Below are 18,994 nucleotides of genomic sequence, written 5' to 3'. Positions count from 1 at the left end.
TCACCTCAAGTGCACGCGTTGTTGTCCAAAGTCTAAGTTCAAATTGTCAAAAGATACGCGACAATATAGCCGACGCGGACCAAGTACCTTGGTGCAATGGGTGACGACCCTGATTCAAGTGGGTCCTTGGTGTTCTGTGAGGATGGAATTGTCATGTTGCCGCATATGAGGGCATTTTAGTAGCTTACGAATATATTATTGTAGATCATAATATGAATTTTATATTATCAAGACTTAGTACCTGGCTTTACGAAAACACCGAGACTGAGTTGAATTCTACAGAATGCGCTAGTGCTTGGAGGTTTTCGTAAGTTAAAGGGAGTTGGAAACTGGAAAGGTCTGAAGTAGCATAGATTGTCATCACCAGAACTCGGACCAGGGAATATGGCTTATAACCAGCAATGTTCTATCGCTGATGTAGGGTGTAGTCTGTCTGGAGGTATTGGTATTTTGTCAAAATTACTTACTTTATTGACTTCATACACAGATTGCCGGGCTCAGTAAAGTATACCAAGAACGACCCTTAGTGAAATATGCTTGTCCTGTGCTCACTCTTTCTTCTTTCTTTTCTGAACATGTACTTTCTCCAGGATATTACATCATAATTTTCTCATAGCCCTACCAGCAAACCTTTTTCATAGCTGTGGATCATTAATAACCATGTAAGCCAGTAGTCGTATCTTGTCCTTTAAGGCTTTTGACAATCTCTGTGTGCTAGTCAACTATCTGCTGTACATGTATCATACTGACAGTATAGTACTCAGCAGTTTTCTGGTTTTACTTGTTTAAGTAGATAGCTGAAAGTTCGTGCGTGGCCGCGGTGGAGGTGGCGGCGGCGGTGGAGGCGGACATCACATTACACAGATCACATTGCAGAGATCACATGATGCAGATGACATGACAACGATCATATTGAAATGGAAATTCTTCTCCCCTTGGCCCCCGCCACACAGCAACGCAAACTCTTGGTCGTGTCTCAATTCTTATATTATAACAACAAATGACGAGGGCGCAGGAGGAGAAAGACTAGACTGAAAACGACGACGGGAAAAGACACCCGGAAAAAGACACGAAGAAACAACAAAGAACAAAGCAGTAATAAAGCGAGGACAAATCGTAACAACCAATCAGGGACTAATACGTACAGAACACATGACCAAGACCAAGACAACCACACCACGGAAAAATCACACATGACTCTCACTCTCAGACCAAACTAGCACTGCGCATGTACAGCATTCATTTGACAGTCACTCTCACACAGACGGAAGCCGATCCTCTTACTCTGGCAACGCATACTCTTGCATGCACCACATACCATAAACGTCACACATCACACCATACTCGCACGTACACTCGGACCATATATGACATCAGACACTGGACTCTACAAGACAAGAACCAAATACAACAACATGCGTAAATCATAGTCGAACAGAAATGCACTACACCGCCCTCTCCTCCCCGGAGAGTCGACCCAGACTCTAGCAAGTAGGAAAATGCTATACAGGTATATGTACCACGAGACAAAAAGATGGAGTTGGAGAAAAACAAACGGGATGAGGAGCCACGATAACAGTGGCAAGTGGCTGCAGGCTTGAAACCTTGGTGCAAGAAAACATAGAGAGAGCAGAACACAGCAGGCGTGTAGGAGTAAGCAATCAGTGACGACAGCACAGATGAAACATATATCTATAGGGCTGCAAGTACGCAAAAAAAAACAGGAGCCCAAGAACACAGGGACCGCTGCCTGCCAAAACCCATCAACTTACCCACCCTGGCCGGCACAAGTCAGTGCCGCCAGCTAAAAAATACCCGCAAGGCAAACCATGAGAACGCAGGAATCTCTCCGGCTCACGGGGTAGATCGTGGCGCACCATGATTGGACGCCCCCCCCCCCCCCCCCACGGCGAGCCAAAGAGACCCGAAGGACGACACAAACAAATAGAGACGCTCACGCTCACGACCAAAACCAAACCCATGCCATGAAATATGCTATGAACTACGGAAACTGAGCATGTACGCCTCAAAGGGAACACAACGATTCAAGTAACAACAAAAACCCACAACTGGGATCGACTCTTCGGGAACTTGTCAGCCTTGCGAACGACCACCATCTCCAAACATGTATCACCAAAGTATGGCGGGGCGAAGTCGAGTAGAATCACGCTGCCGGTGTCCAGTAGAGGGTCCAGCAGCAAAAAAAAAAACTCGTCACCAAACGTTGATGAAGAGAAAGGAAAAACGCGCAAGGGCATGGCCCAAAAAGAATAAAGAAGCGAAAACAAAAGGGTAACGGCGAGCACAAACTATTCGACTACTTGAGGTCAAGTAGAAGTCTTGATCGAGCCCACGTTGGGCGCCAATGAAATGGAAATTGTTCTCCGTCTGGCCCCCGCCACACAACAACGCACACTCTTGGTTGTGTCTCAATTCTTATACTAGCGAGGTTCTGCTATACGTGAAACGCAGAGAAATTACGTAGGCCCGGGAACTCTCTTCGCGTTCCCGTAACGTATAGAAAATCTGTTCTGCTCTACGTTCACGTAGAGAAATCACGTGGAATGTGTCCTGAGACTTTCCCCTTCCATATTTGGTAGTTTTTTGCCTGCAGTTGATCGATACCCAGCAGATCCGTACCCATTTTCTTTGCGTGTGCCACAACGAAGAGAACCTGATCTCCGCGTAGAAATCTGGAGCCAAAACACGCGAAGCCGTAGACTCTAACCCAGACACTTGCTCTCTACGTGATTTCTCTACTTTTCACGTATAGCAGAACCTCTCTATTATAACAACAAATGACGAGGGTGCAGGAGGAGAAAGACAACAGACTAGACTGAAAACGACGACGGGAAAAGACACCCGGAAAAGACACAACGAAACAACAAAGAACAAGCAGGAATAAAGCGACGACAAATCGGAACGACCAATCAGGGACTAATACGTACAGAACACATGACCAAGACCAAGACAACCAGACCACCGACGAATCACACATGACTCTCATTCCCAGACTAAACTAGCACTGCGCATGTACAGCATTCACTTGACATTCACTCTTCCACAGATGGAAGTAGATTCTCACACTCTGACAACATGTACTTTTGCGTGCACCACATACCATAAACGTCACACATCACACCATACTCGCACGTACACTTAGACCATATATTATGACATCAGACACTGAACTCTACAAGACGAGACCCAAATGCAACATGCATAAATCATAGTCGAACAGAAATCAGCGACAATATGACACAGATCACATTGCGGAGATCACATGACACCGATCACATGTCACACAGTACGTCCTCTTTTCAAATCCGGTGACCCATCTATCCCAAAGAACTATAAGCCGATCTCGCTGCTCCCAGTAGTGTCAAAGATCATGGAGAAGATCGTCCTCAAGCGGCTCTGCCAGTTTGTCCACGCGGAACATCTACTTCCCGACAACCAGTTCGCCTTCCGTCCTCACCACTCGACGGAGGACGCCATCACCGTTGCCGTTGATAGCCTTCTCACTGCCACAGACCACAGCCAGCACTGTGGCCTTGTCTTAGTGGACATGCGCAAGGCCTTTGACAAGGGTAACCACCAAGCGATGGTGAAGGAGCTCCATGACATTGGTATCGGCTCAGTTGCCCTCGATTGGTTCGTGGACTACCTCAGTGGCAGACACCAGAGAGTAGCCTTAGCCGACGGGGAAGTCCCTGATACGACTAGCTGCACGTGCGGTGTTCCACAGTGCAGTGTCTTGGGGCCGGTACTCTTCTCCCTTTACACAAGGAGCATAGTGCAGTGTGCGTCACCAGCGCTGGTTCTGATGTTTGCTGACAATATCATGATCTACACCAGCAGGCCGGACGTAGCTACCATCAACCGTGTCCTCTCCATTGCAGTGTCCGGAGTTGCAACATTTCTGGCGGACAAGGGGTTAATTCTCAACGCGCAGAAAACCCAGGTTCTGGGCATCTCCGCTGGAAGGCGGAAGAGACTAGAGCTTGAAGTTACATGTCGTGGCACTCCTCTGGCTCAAACCAGCACAGCCAAATCCCTTGGTATTTGTCTGGACGAGCGCTTGAGCTGGGCAGGTCAAGTGGCTGCTGTAGTGAAGAAGGTGTCCTACAAACTCCGAGTATTGCGCCACATCAGAGCAGACATCACCCGTGCGCAGTCCCTCCTTTACTACACAGCTCTTATCCTAAATGACCTACTCTACGCCTCGAACGCCTACTTCGCCAGCCTCTCAGCAAATCTCAAACAGACCCTCATCAGACTGGATAAGCGCTGCATCCGCTGTATCACAACCCAGCCCTCGCATGCCCACACTATGCAGCTGTATGCCCAACTCAGCATTTGTCCGGCTGTCGAGCGGGCAGATTGCAAGTTGCGGCTTCTCGTACACCGCATACTTCACGGCAATGTCAGCTTGCTGCTCAAATCACGCCTGGAATACAGTTCACTGCCCCGTGCCACCAGAGGTCAGGATGCCTGCAATCTGCCCCTTCCCAACATCCGCAGTACTTCGGGATCTCACAGACCAGTTTTTGCTGCTGCTAAGTTGTGGAATCTTCTGCCCTCTTCCTTAACCCTTTGCCGGTCTAACTCAATGTATGTGAGGGGTGGTCACGCAATTACATGTACACACAACCAGCAATAACTCAAGAACCATGTGATGTAGGTATGGGTAAACCATATATTTTCAAAATCTGTATGCCTGAACGCGTCCAGAAAATTCAAATATGACTAGGTCCAGGCAAGGATAGGGCCCATGGTAGCCCTTGAAGTTGAGAGAAAATACAATTGCGAATGAAATACACGAATATCACAGCACGAAGGGCATACCAAGTTCGTGATGGAGCTGAAGTCGTACGATAAACAATCAGGTAAGGGCTACGTCTTTACAAGAAATGTAGGCTCTCTACAATACCGCCATTGAACACCAACACCTCGCCATCGGCGATACGCCAGCAGCAGCAATTCCCATTCCACGATATCGCAGTTTCGGTTTGTTCACCTCAGCGCTGCTCGCGTCAGATTCACTCTCGCTCAGATGAGTACTCAGGCGCGAGCTTACGCATGCCGTGATTCTCACGGCCAGGCGAATCAGCTGATCGCACCTGACGAGTCATTGTGACAGTCGCTGTCGCCGTGTCGGCAGCAAGAAGGCTTCCTCTCTGTTTGGAGAATTTTGTTTCTTCATTCGTGGACGATATATTTTTGAACTAGCAGGACTCAACGGAGCTCTTTTTCTCAACACACTACACTGCAAAACCTCCCGGGACATCCAGCCTGGACTGGTGGTGTTACTGCTCTCAGAACGCTTGTGAAACACGGCCCCAAGAGATGCTCTCGCATTCTTGAAATGCGCGCATGGCGGATGGTCGTCTTTTCCAATTTCAACAAACTTCAGTCGATCGATACGGCAAAAATTTGTATGGTAAGCATGGTTGTTTAGCACATCGTCAGAAAGCCTTGGACCTCAGCTACGCGTAGAGCGCCATTTTAGCTGTCTCCTAGCAACAAGAACCCAAAAAAATGAGGGCCAAACGTACCGATACTATAGTATCGGTACGCTTATGGTAGACCGCTAAAGGGTTAAAGTCATGTCTTACCACATGCCGATTCAAGCGTTTATTGAAAGTTTACTTTCATGGCTAATGCTAGGATGTTCCCTATCCCGAGAGTTCCCCATACTCACTGTTTTCATTACTCCACCTATCCAGGTTATCTTAGATTTTATCCGTTTGGGGATGATTGTCCTTGGATTTGCAATGCATGCTTAAAACAAACACGGAATATATGTACTTCGGAATCTCACAGCCTAGCATTCCCCTCTAGTTGGCCTGACCTAGCACATCTCAACTCTCACGTCCATTGAAAGTCTATTTTCATGACCAATGTTGATAATCTAAGGAGAGATTCCTAGACTAACCGTTTTCTTCACTCCCCATAATCCAGGATAAGTAATCTTGTTCTTAATCTTTTCTCCCTTTCCATCGTCATCATAACATTGGGCATGATTGCCCGTTTGACTTGCGATGTAAAATAAAAGCAATACAAAATACATCACATTATGGAGATCGCATGACACAGATCACATGACACAGATCACATTACGGAGATCACATAACACAGATCACATTACGGAGATCACATGACACAGATCACATGTCACAGATGATATGACACAGATCACATGACACAGATCACATTACGGAAATCACATGACACAGATGATATGACACAGATCGCATCATAGAAAACACATGGAGATCAGGTGTGTTTGCTGTCTCCTACTTTAAAACTTCGTAAGGTTGTATGTTAGGTGAACTAGAAAGTACACAGTGCATAGACCAATGGAATGTTTTTCGTATATCATATATGTAAAAAAAAGAAGAAACACATAAGAACGAGTTATGCAGCAAATATCCACGGCTTTAACAAGATGATAAACAGTCAGACAGTGCGATAATAGGGTGATTGTATTGTCCCAATGGTTTAAGCAGCGTCGAATATAAATAACATTGAGGGAGTGTGTGAGAATCTAAGTGTATAGTGTGAGAGATGTAATAGTTTCCTTCTCATTGCATAAGGCACGCTTGAGTATGTGGATGTAGACAGCTTCCAGCACGATATGAGAGACGACGGGAATGGGAAGGTGAAGAAGAAGTCAGCGATTTGTGCACATTTGAAAGCTAGTCCAGGATGTCGTCAGGTGTATTGTGACAATAGTTTTAGTGTACAGTGCCGTGCTAGCTTGTTGTCAAAGTTGAATGTCGGGTAACCTCTGTCACAATTTTTCTCTTCTCTTTGTATAGAGAGCTGCAAAATAATCAACTGAGAACTTTACCGGCGGGAGCATTCAATGGTCTTGGCAGGCTAAGTACATTGTAAGTTGATTTGATGGGAAAATACAATGCTGCTGAAGCTGTTGCAAACAATCCTCTTGTGTGAGCTACGGTAGTTCACTGCGACAAAACCTTATGGGGAGATCATGACTTTTGTCACACCAGGTTCTTGTGACGTCTGGCCTGTTGATGGATGCAAGTCACTTAAAATCTCTTTTCAAATTAAGAAAATTGTTCTAACCCTTTACTCTTTCAGGTATTTGTACAGCAAAATACGACCGTCATTGTTCATGCCGTAACTTTTATTTATTTTTCACTTTCATTACGTACAACATGGGGTGATTCTGAAAGTAAAAACCCTCAGGAATGCGATGCAACAACGTTCAAGTCCAGAAAATGAACAAAAGTATCACTATTTAGCACTAATAATTATTCGGCTTTATTGCCGATCGGGCAAACTGTTGCAATATGCAATAAATCAGATTGTTGCACTGGAGTGGCTCCCTCAGGTAAGTGGATACCAGGTTCATTCTCTGGGATGTGTGTTACCAGTCACAGCGGGGTCAGTATTTTCCCAAGTATTGCAAATATCGACTAGTGCAGGTTGCACCACTGGCTGTACCTAGTACCTGTACACCACAACCTCTACCGTGACCACAGCCTATTCAACGGCTGAATCCTCTCTCTCTGCCACGTCCCCTTCCACCATTAGTAGCACTTATCTCAACGACACTGTCGTTGTCTGTGACATCCATGTCACTTTCACTGGCGCTGCTTTCACTCGCCATGTCATCGTCGCTGTCATCGTCGCTGTTGGCGTCAGAATACATGTTTTCAACAGTATCGTCTGGCTCCACAAACTCATCTTCGCTTGGTAAGGCGGCGACGGTGCCGTCAGGAAGGGTCTCCAGAAGCGAAAGAGCTTGCTCCGCGTCCATGGCTTGCACAACAGGGCGGACAGTCGCGAGGCCAGCTCAAGCAAAAGTCGAAAACACCTGCAGGCAATACCAAAAGTCGCAGGGTACGCACTTTTCGCAAAGCGCATTTTTCAAGTCGCGATTTCCGCGAATTTTTATATCGCATAACACAAAACAATTGTTGGCACCCTCTGCGCGTACATCTTGGCTACCAGCAGGGGAAACCCCAGCTCTCTGCAGTGAGCCAGTCCAGTTTGTGTGCATGAAAGTCATCGACCGAGAGCGGTCGAAATTTGTACGTACAAACGGTAACGGGTTGATGTTTCATTTCCCTCTTGTGTTATGTCAATCCAGGTTTTGTGAACCGAGTAAATAGGATAATAGGGTGATTGTATTGTCCCAGTGGTTTAAGCAGCGTCGAATATAAATAACATTGAGGGAGTGTGTGAGAATCTAAGTGCATAGTGTGAGTGATGCAATAGTTCCCTGGTACAAGCGAGGGTCCCTGGTTCGAGTCCTGGTGGTGACAGTCAATTTTTTCTTCAGACTTTTCCCGTTTGTCTCTTTCCCTCAAAACCAGTCAATATTTTATGACTTGGGGCTCCCCGCGCGCTAGTTTGTACGTGAAGTGTGTGGGTTACAGTGAGGGCTGCGTCCCACCCGCCTGTGTGGATTCACAGAAAGTGTGAGTTACGAAGTCTGAAGAAAACGTTGAACGGTCTCTGCTTGGATGACGACTACACCATAGCTCAGCGGTTAGAGCATCGCTGGCTACAAGCGAGGGTCCCTGGTTTGAGTCCTGGTGGTGACAGTCAAATTTTTTCTTCAGACTTTTCCCGTTTGTCTCTCTCCCTCAAAACCAGTCAATATTTTATGACTTGGGGTTCCCGCGTGCTAGTTTGTACGTGAAGTGTGTGGTTTACAGTAAGGGCTGCGTCCCACCCGCCTTTGTGGATTCACAGGAAGTGTGAGTTACGAAGTCTGAAGAAAACGTTGAACGGTCTCTGCTTGGATGACGACTACACCATAGCTCAGCGGTTAGAGTATCGCTGGCTACAAGTGAGGGTCCCTGGTTCGAGTCCTGGTGGTGACAGTCAAATTTTTTCTTCAGACTTTTCCCTTTTGTGTCTTTCCCTCAAAACCAGTCAATATTTTATGACTTGGGGCTCCCCGGGTGCTAGTGTGTACGTGAAGTGTGTGGGTTACAGTGAGGGCTGCGTCCCACCCGCCTGTGTGGATTCACAGGAAGTGTGAGTTACGAAGTCTGAAGAAAACGTTGAACGGTCTCTGCTTGGATGACGACTACACCATAGCTCAGCGGTTAGAGCATCGCTGGCTACAAGCGAGGGTCCCTGGTTCGAGTCCTGGTGGTGACAGTCAAATTTGTTCTTCAGACTTTTCCCGTTTGTCTCTTTCCCTCAAAACCAGTCAATATTTTATGACTTGGGGCTCCCCGCGTGCTAGTTTGTACGTAAAGTGTGTGGGTTACAGTGAGGGCTGCGTCCCACCCGCCTGTGTGGATTCACAGGAAGTGTGAGTTACGAAGTCTGAAGAAAATGTTGAACGGTCTCTGCTTGGATGACGACTACACCATAGCTCAGCGGTTAGAGCATCGCTGGCTACAAGCGAGGGTCCCTGGTTCGAGTCCTGGTGGTGACAGTCAATTTTTTCTTCAGACTTTTCCCGTTTGTCTCTTTCCCTCGAAACCAGTCAATATTAACTTCAGCACTAATAATTATTCGGATTTATTGCCGATCGGGCAAACTGTTGCAATATGCAATAAATCAGATTCTTGCACTGTAGTGGTTCCCTCAGGTAAGTGGAAAACAGGTTCATTCTCTTGCAGTTGTGTTACCAGTCACAGCGGGGTCAGTATTTTCCCAAGTATTGCAAATATCGACTAGTGCAGGTTGCACCACTGGCTGTACCTTGTACCTGTACACCACAACCTCTACCGTGACCACAGCCTATTAAACGGCCGAATCCTCTCTCTCTCTGCCACGTCCCCTTCCACCATTAGTAGCACTTATCTCAACGACACTGTCGTTGTCTGTGACATTCATGTCACTCTCACTGGCGCTGCTTTCACTCGCCATGTCATCATCGCTGTTGGCGTCAGAATACATGTTTTCAACAGGATCGCCTGGCTCCACAAACTCATCTTCGCTTGGTACGGCGGCGACAGGGCCGTCAGGAAGGGTCTCCAGAAGCGAAAGAGCTTGCTCCGCGTCCAAGGCTTGCACAACAGGGCAGACAGTCGCGAGGCCAGCTCAAGCAAAAGTCGAAAACACCTGCAGGCAACACCAAAAGTCGCAGGGTACGCACTTTTCCCAAAGCACATTTTTTAAGTCGCGATTTCCGCGAATTTTCATATTAAAAAAAAAAGTAATTTATCGTGTCCGTTCCCGAAGGGAACTCACGACGGCCGCTAACACCCGATAAACCCTAGCGGCAGATGCAGCGCCTAACGGTTTTATATTGCATAACACAAAACAATTGTTGGCACCCTCTGCGCGTACATCTTGGCTACCAGTGGGGTAAACCCCAGCTCTCTGCAGTGAGCCAGTACAGTCTGTGTGCATGGAAGTCATCGACCGAGAGCGGTCGAAATTTGTAAGTACAAACGGTAATTGGTTGATGTTTTACTTCCCTCTTGTGTTATGTCAATTCAGGTTTTGTGAACCGAGTAAATAGGATAATAGGGTGATTGTATTGTCCCAATGGTTTAAGCAGCGTCGAATATAAATAACATCGAGGAAGTGTGTGAGAATCTAAGTGTATAGTGTGAGAGATGTAATAGTTTCCTTCTGATTGCATAAGGCACGCTTGAGTATGTGGACGTGGACAGCTTCCAGCACGACGTGAGAGACGATGGGAATGGGAAGGTGAAGAAGAAGTCAGCGATTTGTGCACCTTTGAAAGCTAGTCCAGGATGTCGTCAGGTGTATTGTGACAATAGTTTTAGTGTACAGTGCCGTGCTAGCTGGTTGTCAAAGTTGAATGTCGGGTAACCTCTGTCACAATTTTTCTCTTCTCTTTGTATAGAGAGCTGCAAAATAATCAACTGAGAACTTTACCGGCGGGAGCATTCAATGGTCTTGGCAGGCTAAGTACATTGTAAGTTGATTTGATGGGAAAATACAATGCTGCTGAAGCTGTTGCAAACAATCCTCTTGTGTGAGCTACGGTAGTTCACTGCTACAAAACCTTATGGGGAGATCATGACTTTTGTCACACCAGGTTCTTGTGACGTCTGGCCTGTTGATGGATGCAAGTCACTTAAAATCTCTTTTCAAATTAAGAAAATTGTTCTAACCCTTTACTCTTTCAGGTATTTGTACAGCAAAATACGACTGTCATTGTTCATGCCGTAACTTTTATTTATTTTTCACTTTCATTACGTACAACATGGGGTGATTCTGAAAGTAAAAACTCTCAGGAATGCGATGCAACAACGTTCAAGTCCAGAAAATGAACAAAAGTATCACTATTTAGCACTAATAATTATTCGGCTTTATTGCCGATCGGGCAAACTGTTGCAATATGCAATAAATCAGATTGTTGCTCTGGAGTGGCTCCCTCAGGTAAGTGGATACCAGGTTCATTCTCTGGGATGTGTGTTACCAGTCACAGCGGGGTCAGTATTTTCCCAAGTATTGCAAATATCGACTAGTGCAGGTTGCACCACTGGCTGTACCTAGTACCTGTACACCACAACCTCTACCGTGACCACAGCCTATTCAACGGCTGAATCCTCTCTCTCTGCCACGTCCCCTTCCACCATTAGTAGCACTTATCTCAACGACACTGTCGTTGTCTGTGACATCCATGTCACTTTCACTGGCGCTGCTTTCACTCGCCATGTCATCGTCGCTGTCATCGTCGCTGTTGGCGTCAGAATACATGTTTTCAACAGTATCGTCTGGCTCCACAAACTCATCTTCGCTTGGTAAGGCGGCGACGGTGCCGTCAGGAAGGGTCTCCAGAAGCGAAAGAGCTTGCTCCGCGTCCATGGCTTGCACAACAGGGCGGACAGTCGCGAGGCCAGCTCAAGCAAAAGTCGAAAACACCTGCAGGCAATACCAAAAGTCGCAGGGTACGCACTTTTCGCAAAGCGCATTTTTCAAGTAGCGATTTCCGCGAATTTTTATATCGCATAATACAAAACAATTGTTGGCACCCTCTGCGCGTACATCTTGGCTACCAGCAGGGGAAACCCCAGCTCTCTGCAGTGAGCCAGTCCAGTTTGTGTGCATGAAAGTCATCGACCGAGAGCGGTCGAAATTTGTACGTACAAACGGTAACGGGTTGATGTTTCATTTCCCTCTTGTGTTATGTCAATCCAGGTTTTGTGAACCGAGTAAATAGGATAATAGGGTGATTGTATTGTCCCAGTGGTTTAAGCAGCGTCGAATATAAATAACATTGAGGGAGTGTGTGAGAATCTAAGTGCATAGTGTGAGTGATGCAATAGTTCCCTGGTACAAGCGAGGGTCCCTGGTTCGAGTCCTGGTGGTGACAGTCAATTTTTTCTTCAGACTTTTCCCGTTTGTCTCTTTCCCTCAAAACCAGTCAATATTTTATGACTTGGGGCTCCCCGCGCGCTAGTTTGTACGTGAAGTGTGTGGGTTACAGTGAGGGCTGCGTCTCACCCGCCTGTGTGGATTCACATAAAGTGTGAGTTACGAAGTCTGAAGAAAACGTTGAACGGTCTCTGCTTGGATGACGACTACACCATAGCTCAGCGGTTAGAGCATCGCTGGCTACAAGCGAGGGTCCCTGGTTTGAGTCCTGGTGGTGACAGTCAAATTTTTTCTTCAGACTTTTCCCGTTTGTCTCTCTCCCTCAAAACCAGTCAATATTTTATGACTTGGGGTTCCCCGCGTGCTAGTTTGTACGTGAAGTGTGTGGTTTACAGTAAGGGCTGCGTCCCACCCGCCTTTGTGGATTCACAGGAAGTGTGAGTTACGAAGTCTGAAGAAAACGTTGAACGGTCTCTGCTTGGATGACGACTACACCATAGCTCAGCGGTTAGAGTATCGCTGGCTACAAGTGAGGGTCCCTGGTTCGAGTCCTGGTGGTGACAGTCAAATTATTTCTTCAGACTTTTCCCTTTTGTGTCTTTCCCTCAAAACCAGTCAATATTTTATGACTTGGGGCTCCCCGGGTGCTAGTGTGTACGTGAAGTGTGTGGGTTACAGTGAGGGCTGCGTCCCACCCGCCTGTGTGGATTCACAGGAAGTGTGAGTTACGAAGTCTGAAGAAAACGTTGAACGGCCTCTGCTTGGATGACGACTACACCATAGCTCAGCGGTTAGAGCATCGCTGGCTACAAGCGAGGGTCCCTGGTTCGAGTCCTGGTGGTGACAGTCAAATTTGTTCTTCAGACTTTTCCCGTTTGTCTCTTTCCCTCAAAACCAGTCAATATTTTATGACTTGGGGCTCCCCGCGTGCTAGTTTGTACGTAAAGTGTGTGGGTTACAGTGAGGGCTGCGTCCCACCCGCCTGTGTGGATTCACAGGAAGTGTGAGTTACGAAGTCTGAAGAAAATGTTGAACGGTCTCTGCTTGGATGACGACTACACCATAGCTCAGCGGTTAGAGCATCGCTGGCTACAAGCGAGGGTCCCTGGTTCGAGTCCTGGTGGTGACAGTCAATTTTTTCTTCAGACTTTTCCCGTTTGTCTCTTTCCCTCGAAACCAGTCAATATTAACTTCAGCACTAATAATTATTCGGATTTATTGCCGATCGGGCAAACTGTTGCAATATGCAATAAATCAGATTCTTGCACTGTAGTGGTTCCCTCAGGTAAGTGGAAAACAGGTTCATTCTCTTGCAGTTGTGTTACCAGTCACAGCGGGGTCAGTATTTTCCCAAGTATTGCAAATATCGACTAGTGCAGGTTGCACCACTGGCTGTACCTTGTACCTGTACACCACAACCTCTACCGTGACCACAGCCTATTAAACGGCCGAATCCTCTCTCTCTCTGCCACGTCCCCTTCCACCATTAGTAGCACTTATCTCAACGACACTGTCGTTGTCTGTGACATTCATGTCACTCTCACTGGCGCTGCTTTCACTCGCCATGTCATCATCGCTGTTGGCGTCAGAATACATGTTTTCAACAGGATCGCCTGGCTCCACAAACTCATCTTCGCTTGGTACTGCGGCGACAGGGCCGTCAGGAAGGGTCTCCAGAAGCGAAAGAGCTTGCTCCGCGTCCAAGGCTTGCACAACAGGGCAGACAGTCGCGAGGCCAGCTCAAGCAAAAGTCGAAAACACCTGCAGGCAACACCAAAAGTCGCAGGGTACGCACTTTTCCCAAAGCACATTTTTTAAGTCGCGATTTCCGCGAATTTTCATATTAAAAAAAAAAGTAATTTATCGTGTCCGTTCCCGAAGGGAACTCACGACGGCCGCTAACACCCGATAAACCCTAGCGGCAGATGCAGCGCCTAACGGTTTTATATTGCATAACACAAAACAATTGTTGGCACCCTCTGCGCGTACATCTTGGCTACCAGTGGGGTAAACCCCAGCTCTCTGCAGTGAGCCAGTACAGTCTGTGTGCATGGAAGTCATCGACCGAGAGCGGTCGAAATTTGTAAGTACAAACGGTAATTGGTTGATGTTTTATTTCCCTCTTGTGTTATGTCAATTCAGGTTTTGTGAACCGAGTAAATAGGATAATAGGGTGATTGTATTGTCCCAATGGTTTAAGCAGCGTCGAATATAAATAACATCGAGGAAGTGTGTGAGAATCTAAGTGTATAGTGTGAGAGATGTAATAGTTTCCTTCTGATTGCATAAGGCACGCTTGAGTATGTGGACGTGGACAGCTTCCAGCACGACGTGAGAGACGATGGGAATGGGAAGGTGAAGAAGAAGTCAGCGATTTGTGCACCTTTGAAAGCTAGTCCAGGATGTCGTCAGGTGTATTGTGACAATAGTTTTAGTGTACAGTGCCGTGCTAGCTGGTTGTCAAAGTTGAATGTCGGGTAACCTCTGTCACAATTTTTCTCTTCTCTTTGTATAGAGAGCTGCAAAATAATCAACTGAGAACTTTACCGGCGGGAGCATTCAATGGTCTTGGCAGGCTAAGTACATTGTAAGTTGATTTGATGGGAAAATACAATGCTGCTGAAGCTGTTGCAAACAATCCTCTTGTGTGAGCTACGGTAGTTCACTGCTACAAAACCTTATGGGGAGATCATGACTTTTGTCACACCAGGTTCTTGTGACGTCTGGCCTGTTGATGGATGCAAGTCACTTAAAATCTCTTTTCAAATTAAGAAAATTGTTCTAACCCTTTACTCTTTCAGGTATTTGTACAGCAAAATACGACTGTCATTGTTCATGCCGTAACTTTTATTTATTTTTCACTTTCATTACGTACAACATGGGGTGATTCTGAAAGTAAAAACCCTCAGGAATGCGATGCAACAACGTTCAAGTCCAGAAAATGAACAAAAGTATCACTATTTATTTAGCACTAATAATTATTCGGCTTTATTGCCGATCGGGCAAACTGTTGCAATATGCAATAAATCAGATTCTTGCACTGTAGTGGCTCCCCCAGGCAAGTGGATACCAGGTTCATTCTCTGGCAGTTGTGTTACCAGTCACAGCGGGGTCAGTATTTTCCCAAGTATTGCAAATCTCGACTAGTGCAGGTTGCACCACTGGCTGTACCTAGTACCTGTACACCACAACCTCTACCGTGACCACAGCCTATTCAACGGCTGAATCCTCTCTCTCTCTGCCACGTCCCCTTCCACCATTAGTAGCACTTATCTCAACGACACTGTCGTTGTCTGTGACATCCATGTCACTTTCACTGGCGCTGCTTTCACTCGCCATGTCATCGTCGCTGTTGGCGTCAGAATACATGTTTTCAACAGTATCGTCTGGCTCCACAAACTCATCTTCGCTTGGTAAGGCGGCGACAGGGCCGTCAGGAAGGGTCTCCAGAAGCGAAAGAGCTTGCTCCGCGTCCATGGCTTGCACAACAGGGCGGACAGTCGCAAGGCCAGCTCAAGCAAAAGTCGAAAACACCTGCAGGCAATACCAAAAGTCGCAGGGTACGCACTTTTCCCAAAGCGCATTTTTCAAGTCGCGATTTCTGCGAATTTTTATATTGCATAACACAAAACAATTGTTGGCACCCTCTGCGCGTACATCTTGGCTACCAGTAGGGGAAACCCCAGCTCTCTGCAGTGAGCCAGTCCAGTCTGTGTGCATGGAAGTCATCGACCGAGAGCGGTCGAAATTTGTACGTACAAACGGTAACGGGTTGATGTTTTATTTCCCTCTTGTGTTATGTCAATCCAGGTTTTGTGAACCGAGTAAATAGGATAATAGGGTGATTGTATTGTCCCAATGGTTTAAGCAGCGTCGAATATAAATAACATTGAGGGAGTGTGTGAGAATCTAAGTGTATATTGTGAGTGATGTAATAGTTTCCTTCTCATTGCATAAGGCACGCTTGAGTATGTGGATGTAGACAGCTTCCAGCACGACGTGAGAGACGACGGAAATGGGAAGGTAAAGAAGAAGTCAGCGATTTGTGCACATTTGAAAGCTAGTCCAGGATGTCGTTAGGTGTATTGTGACAATAGTTTTAGTGTACAGTGCCGTGCTAGCTTGTTGTCAAAGTTGGATGTCGGGTAACCTCTGTCACAATTGTTCTCTTCTCTTTGTATAGAGAGCTGCAAAATAATCAACTGAGAACTTTACCAGCGGGAGCATTCAATGGCCTTGGCAGGCTAAGTACATTGTAAGTTGATTTGATGGGAAAATACAATGCTGCTGAAGCTGTTGCAAACAATCCTCTTGTGTGAGCTACGGTAGTTCACTGCTGCAACACCTTATGGTGTGATCATGACTTTTGTCACACCAGGTTCTTGTGACAACTGGCCTGTTGATGGATGCAAGTCACTTAAAATCTCTTTTTAAATTAAGAATATTGTTCTAACCCTTTACTGTTTCAGGTATTTGTACAGCAAAAAACGACCGTCATTGTTCATGCCGTAACTTTTTTATTTTTCACTTTCATTATGTACAACATGGGGTGATTCTGAAAGTAAAAACCCTCAGGAATGCGATGCAACAAAATTCAAGTCCAGAAAAAGAACAAAAGTATCACTATTTAGCGCTGATAATTATTCGGATTTAATGCCGATCGGGCAAACTGTTGCAATATGCAATAAATCAGATTCTTGCACTGGAGTGGCTCCCTCAGGTAAGTGGATACCAGGTTCATTCTCTGGCAGGTGTGTTACCAGTCACAGCGGGGTCAGTATTTTCCCAAGTATTGCAAATCTCGACTAGTGCAGGTTGCACCACTGGCTGTACCTAGTACCTGTACACCACAACCTCTACCGTGACCACAGCCTATTAAACGGCCGAATCCTCTCTCTCTGCCACGTCCCCTTCCACCATTAGTAGCACTTATCTCAACGACACTGTCGTTGTCTGTGACATCCATGTCACTCTCACTGGCGCTGCTTTGTGTGTGAGAATCTAAGTGTATAGTGTGAGAGATGCAATAGTTTCCTTCTGATTGCATAAGGCACGCTTGAGTATGTGGACGTGGACAGCTTCCAGCACGACGTGAGAGACGATGGGAATGGGAAGGTGAAGAAGAAGTCAGCGATTTGTGCACATCTAAAAGCTAGTCTAGGATGTCGTCAGGTGTATTGTGATAATAGTTTTAGTGTACAGTGCCGTGCTAGCTGGTTGTCAAAGTTGGATGTCGGGTAACCTCTGTCACAATTTTTCTCTTCTCTTTGTATAGAGAGCTGCAAAATAATCAACTGAGAACTTTACCGGCGGGAGCATTCAATGGTCTTGGCAGGTTAAGTACATTGTAAGTTGATTTGATGGGAAAATACAATGCTGCTAAAGCTGTTGCAAACAGTCCTCCTATGTGAGCTACAGTAGTTCACTGCTACCAAACCTTATGGGCAGATCATGACTTTTGTCACACCAGGTTTTTGTGACGTCTGGCCTGTTGATGGATACAAGTCACTTAAAATCTCTTTTGAAATTAAGGAATATTGTTTTAATTTTATAATAGCTATAAAGAGAACAAATTCTGCTGTCATCGCCACACTACAACAAAGTCATGAAGGTTTACCAAAATCGATTTTCTTGTCACAATCATCAGTGGAAAGCCGTGACTGAAGAATAACCATGCCAAATCAATAATTTATATACATTCAATAATGTGTTACGAGAACAAAACAAAGAGCTAAAAATAGAATGAGGGAAGGTGAGACAATAGAAGTAAAGTGAGAGCTAAGTGCAACAGGGGTGAGGAACTAATTGCAACGCTAGAACTGTGTAGTGAGACAAACAATCATGATGTGCACCTACGAAAACTATCTTAACGCAACTACATGTTTCTTCTGCTTACAAAGATCAGGCTTATGCAACGAATACAAACAGCCTCAAGTACTTTCAACTGAATAGCGTACCGTGCACGACAAAGAACAGAAAAACTAAAATCATCATACACCTGCAGACACTTAGGGTGAGACAACAGATGAAGAAAAACGGCAGACTTCTTACGATCACAATCACCATCCGATTCCTCGTCTCCACCAACCGCAACCTCGTCCCCCGTCTCATCTTCCAACTCGTCCTCAGTGTCGTCCTCCGTGTCATTCTCCTCATCACCACCGATCGGTCCCAGGCTCGCTTCACGTTGCTGAACCTCTGTTCGTTGACTCCTCCTTTGATCTTGATGGTAATTTGTTACCGGATTGTTCCGTTGTTATCATTGTTTCAAATCTTTATTCTCACGATAGCCAGTGGCCAATAAGAGATAATAGTGTAAGAAAGGAGAAAGAGTGAGGAAGAATTGGGTGGGCAGGGCCTAGGGGTTAATGACTACTTAAGTGTACGGGCAGGGGTGGTCGCCACACGAGCATACAGAGTTGCGTACTTAAGTGTACGGGCAGGGGTGGTCGCTACACGAGCATACAGAGTTGTGCAACAGCAGGGATATCTCGGATTTGAAGGGAGTACGAGAAGGGATTTCGCGAAGCTGGGTGGGCAGGCAATTAAAGTAATGAAGGGCCTTGTACAGGGGAGAATGGAGACAGCGGTCAGTCCGCGGAGTTGGCAAGTGCCAAGTACGAGAGCGACGTAAATTATACGAAGGTTGCACGTTGCTAGCAGTATGCAGCGAGAGTATATGTGGTGGGGCATAATTGTG

At 46.2% G+C, this 18,994-nt stretch overlaps 2 protein-coding genes across 2 annotated transcripts in view; both read left to right on the top strand.

Moving 5' to 3' along the window:
- LOC135828061 (uncharacterized) overlaps positions 1–10,892 on the top strand; it is a 148,092-nt gene extending 137,200 nt beyond the window's left edge. The window contains exons 16-18 of the mRNA XM_065340494.1: positions 591–662; positions 6,825–6,896; positions 10,817–10,892. Coding sequence (XP_065196566.1) covers positions 591–662; positions 6,825–6,896; positions 10,817–10,892 — 220 coding nt within the window. The remainder of the gene's footprint in view (positions 1–590; positions 663–6,824; positions 6,897–10,816) is intronic.
- A 3,932-nt stretch (positions 10,893–14,824) lies between these two features.
- Positions 14,825–18,994, top strand: part of LOC135828549 (protein sidekick-2-like) — a 158,939-nt gene continuing 154,769 nt past the window's right edge. Inside the window, exons 1-3 of the mRNA XM_065340989.1 lie at positions 14,825–14,881; positions 16,478–16,549; positions 17,570–17,641. The gene's annotated coding sequence lies outside the window, so the exon portion shown is untranslated. The remainder of the gene's footprint in view (positions 14,882–16,477; positions 16,550–17,569; positions 17,642–18,994) is intronic.

The sequence above is a fragment of the Sycon ciliatum genome, chromosome 12, assembly GCF_964019385.1.
Source record: "Sycon ciliatum chromosome 12, ocSycCili1.1, whole genome shotgun sequence".
NCBI lineage: Eukaryota > Metazoa > Porifera > Calcarea > Leucosolenida > Sycettidae > Sycon > Sycon ciliatum.
Note: the sequence above shows the minus strand (reverse complement) of the source record. Positions and strands in the feature narration are given on the sequence as shown.